This window comes from Oculina patagonica, chromosome 1 (genome assembly GCF_052425735.1).
Source record: "Oculina patagonica isolate OP01 chromosome 1, crgOcupat, whole genome shotgun sequence".
In the NCBI taxonomy this organism is placed as follows: Eukaryota; Metazoa; Cnidaria; class Anthozoa; order Scleractinia; family Oculinidae; genus Oculina; species Oculina patagonica.
The window spans coordinates 532168-543629 of NC_135758.1; the positions used below are offsets into that span (position 1 = coordinate 532168).

At 38.9% G+C, this 11462-nt stretch overlaps 1 protein-coding gene across 4 annotated transcripts; it reads left to right on the forward strand.

The window, feature by feature from the left end:
• The first annotated feature begins 75 nt into the window (after nucleotides 1-75).
• On the forward strand, nucleotides 76-10278 carry LOC144651770 (putative histone-lysine N-methyltransferase PRDM6). Of its 4 annotated transcripts, none has more exons than XM_078511750.1 (5): nucleotides 76-270; nucleotides 3644-3886; nucleotides 6622-6908; nucleotides 7703-7961; nucleotides 8987-10278. In XM_078511750.1, the coding sequence occupies exons 2-5, from the start codon at nucleotides 3670-3672 to the stop codon at nucleotides 9733-9735; spliced, it is 1512 nt and encodes a 503-aa protein (XP_078367876.1). In that variant the 5' UTR covers nucleotides 76-270; nucleotides 3644-3669; the 3' UTR covers nucleotides 9736-10278. The 4 variants fall into 4 exon arrangements, with proteins under 4 accessions (XP_078367876.1, XP_078367894.1, XP_078367902.1 ...); XM_078511768.1 differs by lacking the exon at nucleotides 76-270 and adding an exon at nucleotides 1607-2159; XM_078511776.1 differs by lacking the exon at nucleotides 76-270 and adding an exon at nucleotides 3431-3524.
• The last annotated feature ends 1184 nt before the right edge of the window (nucleotides 10279-11462 follow it).

An 11462-nucleotide genomic window follows, 5' to 3' on the forward strand; every position in this document is an offset into this window, starting at 1 on the left:
AAAAACTTTTGACGTTGTTCTAGAATGATTGACGGATTCCTCGACCTGAGAGAAAAACGCGAATTAAAAAACATGCCGCTAGCTGCCCAAGCCAAATCCTTTGTTGTGATTATCAGGTAACAAAGCAAGGTACCCACAGCAAAAGGAACACTTTTGGGTGGGCTGCTAAAACACAGAGTTGTCCGCGTTGATAGAATCTAAAATCCAGAATTAACGCTTTGAAAGATTCGTGTTTTGGAAAAGACGAAGTTGTGCTGCATAAAACATTTGGTAAGTGTGTTTAAGGTTTGCGTGAGTTGTGCTGTAACTAATTCAGACTAGTGTAATGTTATCAAAGCTAGACATTTTTTCAAACCTAGTTTATAATTTCTCTTCTTGGAAACTGCGATGTTTTTATTTTTCTTAATACGTTCCTTTTCTTCTATGATAAGAAATCTCGGGTACTTGCTCCACAAGCAGTTAAATGTATAAAAGTAACAATTAAATAAGGATTATTTAGTTGTTATTATTATTTTTTTCTGAAAATAGCTTTCTTGTGAGCAATGGGTACCACGCAGCTACGATGTTAAAAACAACTCAATTTTATTTTTATTAATTTATTTGTCCGATTTAAAACATCTATAGCTAACACAGTTTTGAAGTGAAGTATCGTCTTGTGACTTTATCAGTCCTTTAATCTTCCTCTCCTCGTCCGGTTCCAGCTTCCGTACTCAGGCAAACAATTACTGACTTAACATTTCCCTTGTTGTAACTTTTCCGTCAAAAAATGCCTTCAACTAAGGCACCAAACTTTTTTCTTATAAAAATCTCACAAATTTAAACTTATTAAGCAATACAATGCGCGCAGAATGCTAGTTATAAAGTTGCGACATAACACGCATTTTTACGCAATTGTTGAGTGGTCAATTTCACACATGGGAAGTTTATACTGTAAACAGTTATTAACATAGTGTTTTTTTCTTGTTAGCTGTACCATGCTCATCAGCACCTTATAGGGCGGGACCTAACGTGTCCCATTCAACCCAAATTCCTTCTCGTACACTCTTTTGACATGGATATCTACGGCTAAGATTAACTTGTCCATATAAGAAAGCTCTGTTTTTCAATGAAGGCCATTCTTCTATAATCTGCGGGAGTGTCATTCATTAATTAATCTGGCGTAAAACATTCAACAGAGGAATGTATCTTTGCGAACATAAGCAGTCTTTGCAAATGTTGTTGTAAGCTCCTATTGTTTCTTTGAAAATGCCGACACAGCCTGACTCACGCGCGTGCAGCATAGCGGGTGATAGAAAGAGAGTTTTTGATCGGTATAATATGCGGAAATATAAAAAAAATTAAATAAATTAAAAAATAAGGCGGAAGAATTCACCAAGCATAAAAATCGTTCTGCCGTACCATTTTTAGGTTTTAATCTTCCTTATTATCGATTTAGTTATTTATTCGGGCTCAACTCCAAGCTTTTTCTTTCCGGAACATCAATACTGAGCTATTTAAAAGATAACAAATCTTTATTTGCCGAAGGCAGAAATTTCATATCTATCTGCAACACGAAGCCGTGCTTTTGTTAAATACCTGCTTAATCATATGATAAAGGAAGTTCTTAAACTTATCTCATTTATGCCCTGTAGCTACATACTTGCCACAAAATTGATCGGTATTCCGGCGTCACCAAGTGATTCATTTTAAAGTCGCTAGACTTGAAAACGACTGAAATTTGTTCTGTTCCTCACGACAAAAACCTAGGCTTCAGCACAATCGTTTGGCTACTACAGATGTTGAGATTGCAAGTAGTTTTTTATCTATCTGATAGGTGCTATCCTGACACGGAAGTCTGTTTTCTGGGCGGCCTTCACTCTGCTTAAGAGGCGCACAGGCTGTTCGTCTTTCCTTGGAAAAAAACAGCCTTTCTCAAATTGTCCAATTTCCGGATGAAATAACTTGGCAGTTTGTCAATCGAAGCTAAGCGACTTTTTGTCTTGAGAGCATGATTTCTTTTGTCGCCCAAACAGAATAGCTAAAACGTCAATCACAGTTGGTATCCGTGTGCCAGCGAAAATGGAAAAAAAGTATATATAGTAGTATTGGAAAACAGGGTGCGATCATTTGTCTGTGCCCTTCTATGTTCGAGTGAGCCAAGCATTGGGTATGTGTAAAAGGTAATTAGGTTTCTTTCTCCAAGGCATTCATTATTTTTTTTAAAAGCTGTACTGAGGACATTTTTAAAACAAAACGGAATAGCACTTTTTTTCTTTTATCCGTTGTACAAAGAAGAAAATCCCAACTCTTACAAGATAAGCCCCTATTCGTTCCTATCAACTCCTTATTTACAACATTATAGAATCATATTGAAACCTTAGTGAACAGAGCTTTCAATCACGTTATGAACACTCAGTACCAAACAGTTATTAAAACTTAAAAACTCATTTCATTCCAGGTTCAAAACGGTGAAAAAAAAAGAATTTGCAAAATATCGTAAAACAACTATGACCACATAAAGGTTCTCTTCAATTCTTTTCATTTTAATGATTGCCGTAGCGTGAATGACCAGTTTTGTTGTACAATGGTTTCGTCTGCCTGTTTCAGCATGCATAGATCTTTAATTTAAAGTTGACATTACGACTCTAACATAAATTCAGCAAACTACCCTGAGTAATCATCTACAGATTCAAACGCCAAAACCACACTCTCAATTATAATAAATCGAGTAATTTCAGAAGAATGTACTAATCAACAGCTCTAAAATTTCATAAATTTGGCCACACGCACTGGGTTTGGTCCATGGGCTCTAACAATGTCTAACGCTACGGTCAAAATTGACTGAGGTATGGTTTTTGGGTGTTCTTGTGATGTTTTCAAAGACCTCTTGAAAGGCTTCAAGTCGACTGAGTTTCTCTTGAAGAATTCATGCCAAAAACTTCAAATAACCAAAGAACAAAGTAGAATATGGAGTTTTGTAAGAGACACTAAACTTTATTGTAGTCTGGAAGTGTCGACAAGTCCTGCTCAGTGCGTACGTTTGTAGCCGGACAACGGTGAGACAAAATACAATCGGCATTTCAGTTTTTACGTTACACTTAGTTGTGTTTACATTCATTAGTCAGTCATTCTGTCATTCCATGCCTTTACCGTTTATGACTGTTTCTAATGGTGGTCACATCACGAAAAATAATATTATTGCAATACTTTTTCCGTTTTAGTGAGAGTTTTCTAGCACTTGTTGTTATTTTTGTACCCAATAACGTTAGCATCAGTAATTATTTACTCTGCCACCAGTGTCAGGAATGAAATAAAACTCTTATTTGTTCTACTAGCCCTATCTTGTCGATCGACGTTATCAGTGGAGAAATCTCTTTTCAAACAGGATTACTGAAACGATAAAATAACGATAGACATCCAAAATACAAACAGGATTTATATATGAACATCAATACTGAAAAAAACTGAATTGAATTAGCGCTAAAGTTAAGACATAAAACCTCTACGCTGTGCAACAGACAACAGTTTAACAAAGCAAACAGACGGTGAGAATTTGGCAGTCGTACGTTTTATTTTTAATTACGATATGTGTGTAGTGCCTTTAATTTTATCGTATTTAGCAAGGTTACATTCATTGCCTTCTTTTTGTAACTTCTTGTTTCAGTTTTCCGGATCGCGAGACTGACGAAAATGGCGCGAAATGGCGTGGCGTTCACCAATCACTTTCCCGCCAACCAGGCAGCCCTCCAAAACACTTCACACACGGCGAGGCATTTCACATTCACGTATGACGACTTGTACAACTGTTTATATCGACACAACGAACCTCAGCTCATCGACATCGAGGCTTTTAAAACGCAACGAAAATCAAGTCAGTCGGAAGGAGAGAGGCAAAAAGAGCCCACAAGTAAGTGATTAAAAGAAATCCCTTTGCAATCAAACATTGCGTGTGAATCTAAAAGCGTCCTCCCAAATTTGTAACTTTACTAGCCAAAATTGATTTTACCGCGAGCACAGGGGTCAAATTTGCCTCGCATTAATCTTATTGTTTTTATCGATTTTGTAATCAAAGTGACTATTGAATGTTGATCCCTTTTTCGTTTTTTTCCGTACTATTAGTTTAAAAGACTAAAAACTCAAATAAACATAAGAAAATGACTCAGCTCAGAGCAGAGGGGGTATTCATTTCTGCCGCAAAGACAATAAAACTGTTTGTTTTCCGAAACCAATTTTCCGGTTAATTCGAAAAGGGAAGTGAACTTTGTGTATATATTAGACGTTAAGGAAGACCCCCTGATGTAGTATGTTGTGATTAGAAAAAGACCGCATTAAAAAACAGAAAAAAAAAGCGTATTAGTAGAGAAGAAGAAAAGCTTTTCTTTTAAAGGGCAGATTGTTTAATGATAAAAATAGGACTGATTAATCTCAAGCCGGCAGACAGAGACACACACAGATAAAGTTTTTTTTCCATTGTACAAAACAACAGTCAGAAAACACACGTCACCAATCACTTCCTGCTCTAGTTAAGTACAGAATCGCCTCTGAGAAAAGAAGAAAAAACAAACAAAAATTGAGCTAAGTTAACTTGGAATTACAATTTTTCAGAATTTCGAGCTGTTTACTTCTCGATACTTCGTACGCCCACCCGTTAGACAAGATAAATCGCCATTGTAGCGGTATTTTGAACCGCTCGACCACGAAAGGTCAGGTTATTTCCGGCAAGCGGAACTTCGGCGAATTTATTTTGTCATCGTTGAAAATCCCCGCGATGCAAGATTTGGAGGGCGGGGCTTGTAAACAGTCAGAGCGCGCGCGAGACACAGATGACATTACGCTTTGTTGAAATTTTTAACATTGTTTGATTACGTGTCTCGATAATAACTTGCCCTATCTAATGTTCAGCGCTCGTGTCGGTCCTTTTGATATTTCAATACTTGATTAATAGACTTTGCCCCTTTCAAAATCTTTTAATGACCGGGCAAATATGATTCAAATGGCCAAGCGAGTGACGGGGGAGGGGGTACCCTCGAATGTTGTGGTGGCTAGTTGCGGTGCTACAATATTTTAGACCAAACTATAATATTCTCCATGCCATCTATCTCTGAAATCTGCTCGATGTTTCAGGCATGATCCCAATACAACATCTTACTTATTTTACACCATTTGAAATATTTTTTCTTTGTTACTTTACATTATCTCTCGTGCCTTTGAAGATTGATATCTATCCACGCAATATATCGGCCTTATACCTTTGAAACAACATAGCCTCTTCACACCAAAGGACAAAATCTATAACGGGGGTGGGGCTCTAAAAATATTTATCATATTAATCGTTTCAAAAACCGTAGTATTTTGAAGAGTATATTCCCGTTTATAACCGTTTATAAAGCAGTACACCCCCCCCCCCCCCGGATGCGAGCGTTCAACAAGCCCACCCATAACCAAGTTATTGATCGCCCAGAAGTTAGATTAAACAAAATATGAACAGGCCAAATACCGATTTGTAGATACTTATGAACGACTTTTGATAAGTACAACAAAAACATCACGATATCTTGTGTTTGACTTTTCTACGAGAGTGTTTTAGCCTGGCAAGAGGCCGTCCCGAAATAGAAGAGGCAAAAATTAATACGCAGTGTTTACACCACACCCTTTGTCTGCGGTGGAGGCTTCTCGAGTAAAACGTCAGTCTCTGAACCGAAGCCATTTTCAATTTGTTGGATCCCGTTACAAAACGGAAAGAGGGGTCAGGTTTATTTTTGATTGGAAGAAAGGTTAAATTCTTTCTGGCAATTCCGGGGATGATCTCGTTAATAATTATAACGTTTTAATCAGTTAGAAAAGCAGCCCGTGCTGTCCAGACTAAACATTTGTAATTCAAACTGTAAACATGTGTTGTCTAATAAATGCTGAAACGGAAAGCATATCACATTTGTTTTTTGTCTGACTACATTTTGCCTGTCGGTGTTTTCGAAGCCAAAAGCTAAACGACAGACAAGATTCTTCCAAATATAAACGGAGAAAGATTTTTAAGTCTTTATTTTCAAAAACTGAAATGTCTGTTCTCCTGTCGTTGCAGCCATTTAACTGCTTTCAAAAATTGCATTATTATTCCACTATTACGTCATTTGACCATATAAGGTCAAGAGAACGCGCAACATATGAGAGGATATCACACTATTTCGTATTTTTGGAGATAAATAATTGAGAAAATTGTGTGGAATACTAAATCCCTTATTTGAAGGTAAACAATTAGGCTCGCGAAGATTTTACTCATTTCTCACATTTTTCTACGTACGGCCCTGCAGGGGTCGGAAAAATATTTCGAAACTCGCAAAATATCCGTGCATATTATTTCAAAAACCGACACATAAAAGGTACACAGTAGCGAATCCAGCTGTGCTGAAAATTTTGCTAAGAGAGGTTGAGAGGGGAGAGGAGGGGGGCGAAAATGTTTCTGCCTTTTGGACCCGATAATTATTAGAAAGATATTGTGGTGCAGTTTTCTCGAGCAACCTCCCTATGGTAGAATCTCAAAGGAGTGCAAACTCATGATTTTTTTTACAGCATGACAAATATATTAAAGGGTTTAATATATGTTTTTTTTTTAATATCCAAGTTTTGTTGTTTACCTTTTTTCAGAATGTGAAGCGTGCCGATCAAAACAAGGCGAGTGTCCGGTTCACAAAATTCCCAACTCCTCGAGAAAACTGGTTATACCGGGACAGAAGCAACCGGTTAAATTCAGTTACGCCATAGCCTCGTTTCCAGAAGAGGTACAGCTGTGTGTGTCGAGCATTCCTGGGGCGGGCTGTGGAGTCTGCGCAAAGCAACACATTCCTGTAGGCACGTGGATTGGTCCTTACGAAGGCAAACACGTCAAATGTGATGACGTCAAACCTAATACTGACACCTCTTACATGTGGGAGGTAATTTATGTTTTATTGCTTTAAAAATTTAAGGGGGCACCCAACAACAACAACACACGCTTTATTGCCAATTTTAAACTTAATGTACTTGTATTTTCGCGAAAGTTGTGAATTTGTTGCAATCTCAAAATATAAATTCTATTTTCTGATTGGTGAATTTTTTGTTTAATGTTAGTACTGAGAAATTGGGGGTAGAACAAGATGGTTATTTGAGTTGATGATTTCCTTTATATTCGTAACCTGTCTGCCTCGTAAAACACTGATATTTTTAAGGAGAAATTTTAAGGAGCTACGTCACGCGGATTTTGCAGATTTTTGGGCTAAACTATTTTAAAATAAAATTTATTGTAAGTGTTAGGCAACTAAACCCACGGAAAACATTATCTTTGAACAACTAAAGGAAGATATAACCTAAATTTGTGGAGGGAAGAAAAACCACGGCTATTAATATTGATTTTTTTTTTTTTGAAGACGTGCGGAAACAACTTGAAACCTTTTAGCCTAAATTTTTGAAATTGTTATACATTCCTCTCTTAGCCATCAGCAACCAAAGACGCTTGTTAACAGTTTTGGTGCCCTAATATAGCAATTGTTAATAAAAATGGAAAAAAAATGGACCATTATTTTTAGGTATCCTTCGTCAGAAATATATATTTTGCCTGTTCAAAAATATGTTTAAATCTGTGAAAAAGCCCTTTTAAAGTTGATCATCCTTGGGTATTAAAAGATAATGGGTTCAAACTTCGTCAGAATACAGTCACATAGCAATTTATTTGCATCTTTGCAAATTTTAGATTTATCAAGATGGAAAGCTTTCCCACTACCTGGATGCTAGTGACGAGAACACATCAAGCTGGATGCGTTTTATTCGCTGTGCGCGATATCGAGAAGAACAGAACCTGTTTTCATTCCAGTACTGCGGTAATATCTACTACCGCGCTTTTAGGGAGATTTCCGTAGGAGCGGAACTTCTCGTATGGTATGATGAAAAATATCCCCAGGATATGGGAATACCACTGGAGGTGCAAGATATGGCGCTTGTGGACCCCAACGGTATGTCATTACAGTGACGAAGAAACTTAGTATAGGTAATTGAAAAAGATTTGTTTTCAGAGGTTAATAAAGCTATTTCGTGTACAGAGTTGAGTTATCAGAAGTGTTGTTTCATTATTGTCGTGTTGCGGTTTTGTGAATATTATTCTTAGGTAAGATATTGTATTTATTCGATTAAGCGCCCCACCTCGAATCAGCGCCCACCTCGAATAAGCGCCCCCCCTCAAGGTCCAAATTTTTATAAGCCCCCGGCCCCTTATCATAATACTTAACTCTCACAGTGCCTCTCTCTACCCACCCAAATGCCTGAAAGAACACAAAGAGTTATTGAGGTAACCTGACAGGAATTCTGGGGGGTCAATCTAACATCCTTTGCAGGGAGAGAAACTAATGCTCCTGGGTAGGTTGTTTCGCAGCCTCTTTATGCATGTTTTCAACACAAAAAAGAACGCGAAAGAGCAGTGAGCGAAGCGATCGAGTGCGCAGAGCGAGAGGGGGTTGGGGGTGGGGCCCGTTTGCCGTGAAGTCCAGTTTCTCGCGATTCTTTCGCACTATAACAAGAATTTTTTATTATAGAGGGACGTCCCCTCTCCAAAGGAATGTAAATCAACTGAGTTTCCCTGTTGATTTATGCCTCTTTTTACGTTCAGAAAATAGTGTACTCCTATTAAATGCTGAAGCTGAAGCTGAAGCTATGCTGCAGCTACAAATGCTAAAGTACATGGCAATGGAGCTTGTCAAAATTCTGCCATTTGGTTTTCAGGAGACATGGAATATTAGATTAGACTTCTTTGTTTTTTATCACTCGGTGTGAAGTTAGAGTCGTTTCCCGCACTTTTTTCTGAGACCATGAAGGCGAGACATGAAGGCTTGAAAATTGGAAATTGTACGCGCCAAGAACCTTTCCTCTTAGAAAACGATTTCTTAGATCTCTCATCCAAAGGAAATCGCTCAATCAAAATTTACACTTCCTTGTATTGTACGTGCTAACTACTAACAAATCCTATATTTCAATAATCTTGTAGGCACCAGACTCCTCCAAGAGGTGTTAGCAGCCCAAGGTCAAACACAGCTTACAGAACGACCAATCAAAACAGCGCAATGTCCTGTGCCTGCTCCAAGTCAGCCAGCGGTCACCTCACACACTCCTACCAAGACATCTCCCCGAAAATCACCAATTCCCGCGTCACGTGACAACGTAAACAAAAAAGAGAGACACTCGCCAACCTCACCTAACGACACTCGAGTTTCTTGGCACCGCAAGGTCCCAAGTCCTGTTATCTCCCACAGCACCATTCCCATGGGGGACACTTTTGCAAAGGCCGAGCGGACCCGCGATGTGGAGCCTGTCACTTTGAAAGAAGAGCGGGTTGTTATCGAAGATTACGATGACGACCAAAGGTTTAGCTTGGCCGATGGCTCAGAGCTGAGCCTGATGAAATGCGGTCAGTGTAATCAGTCATTCGCCCAAAAAAACATGCTCCAAGTACACGTGTGCCCGCGCATGCCCTTGAGACCGTACACGTGTAATTATTGCTCGGAGTCTTTCTCCCAACCCAATGAAGTGCGCACGCATGTTGTCACTCATGCTAGCGATAAGCCATTCAAGTGCGGTTACTGCTCGCGCACATTTGCTGGAGCGACTACGCTGAACAATCACATCCGTACCCATACTGGCGAACGACCATTTCTCTGTGAGAAATGCGGTAAATCTTTCACGCAAGCTTCTCAGCTCAGCAAACATCAACGAATTCCACATGAGTGCGTGTTCTAGATCTTACTATTTAAATTTAGGCCACAGGGATTCTACATTTGAATAAAAAGAAACCTTGCTTTCAAGACGATTTAAGCAAGATCTGAATTACATGTATTGGACACTGTGAGTTTCTGTAAAATAAATTCCACAGTCTGGTAGTTCTCCTACTAGTAGACAAACTTACTTTAATATTTTCAAGTTGTAAATAGACGAATAAGTAGATTTTTAACTTTCAGCAAATTTGGACGTGTCAATGGTAGCTTCATTTAGTTTTTAATATTGTAATGGTTCCATGTTATGTTTGAACAGTAGAGCCGAAATTTGCTGATCGCTATTTTTCTACGGATAGTTTTTTAAAATAATTTTTATATTCTTTTGACAATACGTCTTATCAACGAGCAAAGGCGTATTTTCAAATTATGACGAGTGGTCACTTTTTGACCAGAAAACGTTTTGTTAAACGTCAGACATCGCTGTAAGCTTGTCTATGTAAGTAATTTAAATAACAGTGAATAACTGGAGGTAAATAAGTTAAATATGTAAATAAATAAATAAATAAATGGAAAAAATGGAGGAAGAATTAAAGCAACATCTACGGTTTACTTTGTCTAGTTGTTTGATTGCAAGTCGAAGAATATAACGCGCTTGTCACCAGGCCCCAGTTAATCTGTGGGGACACATTTCCTCCCTTACACCACGTACACACTTAGGAAAGACGGTCACAACAAATTAAACAACAAAACATAGCAAAACAAAACGGTACTGAAATAACTTTTGTTCACATTGAATTTTTCCCAGCTTACTCACGATGGCTCGTTCTTTCGATTTCCACCACCCGTCATATATGCTGCTAGTGTTGGGTCACCAAGAAATATCACGGGAGGAGAGGACAAGTGAAACAGTTTTATTTAGCTTGCGTGCGGTTTACATGAATTAATTTCCCGCCGATGATGCTACTATTTCGACACACGGCGTTCGAAGTTAATGAAACGGCGAATTGGAAATAAAATATTCACTAAATGATATACAGTATTTAAGGTATTGCGAACAAAGAGGAAGCCAAAGCGTCAAGCGAATAACCAATAAGCATCAAGCGAATAAAACGACAATAAGGCGGTGCGGAGTGCGTGTCAGTTTTGCGTTTAAAATTTATTTGACGAGTAATAAGTTATACTCGAATTTCAGATTTACGATCAGGGAAATCTAGCTTCGTCTGTGTATGCACGCCGCCTCGTTTGTGTTTCGTCGGGAACGGCGGGAGAACAAGGGAGCGCGGGCCAAACGCCAAGCGCACCGGCACGAGCGCACACGATCGAGGCCGAGTAAACCATCAAGACCCGCTCTCCCTGTTTTCCCGCCTTAACCAACGGAACTCAAAGGCTTCTGGAACGGGGCAGACGTTTGTACAAGACAAAAATTTAGAATCCAAACAGACGTTAAGAGGAGCGATAACGGAAAAGGAAGGAGACGAGTGCGCAATCACAAGGGGCTGGGTAAGCCCTGGCAAACGGAACGCAAGTAATCGCAAGTTGAACTTGCGTACAGACTTGCGTTGGGTGGCCAAACGGAACGCAAGTTAGTCGCAAGTGCACGCAAGTTGCAAAAAGCCATTTAAAATGCTACGAGGTGCAATTCAGTATAAAGTAAGACTGAAGTAAACTGCAAAATATGCGTTGACGGAAATTTGATCGACCAAGTGAACGCAAGTCAACACAAGCACGCAAGTCAACGCAAGTGCGCGCAAG

Bases quoted from the DNA above. Each gene is read 5' to 3' on its own strand.
- LOC144651770 (XM_078511750.1), top strand. From the start codon at position 3,670: ATGGCGCGAAATGGCGTGGCGTTCACCAATCACTTTCCCGCCAACCAG. The intron at 3,887-6,621 runs GTAAGTGATTAA...ACCTTTTTTCAG, and splicing joins GAGGCAAAAAGAGCCCACAA to AATGTGAAGCGTGCCGATCA. The intron at 7,962-8,986 runs GTATGTCATTAC...ATAATCTTGTAG, and splicing joins GGCGCTTGTGGACCCCAACG to GCACCAGACTCCTCCAAGAG.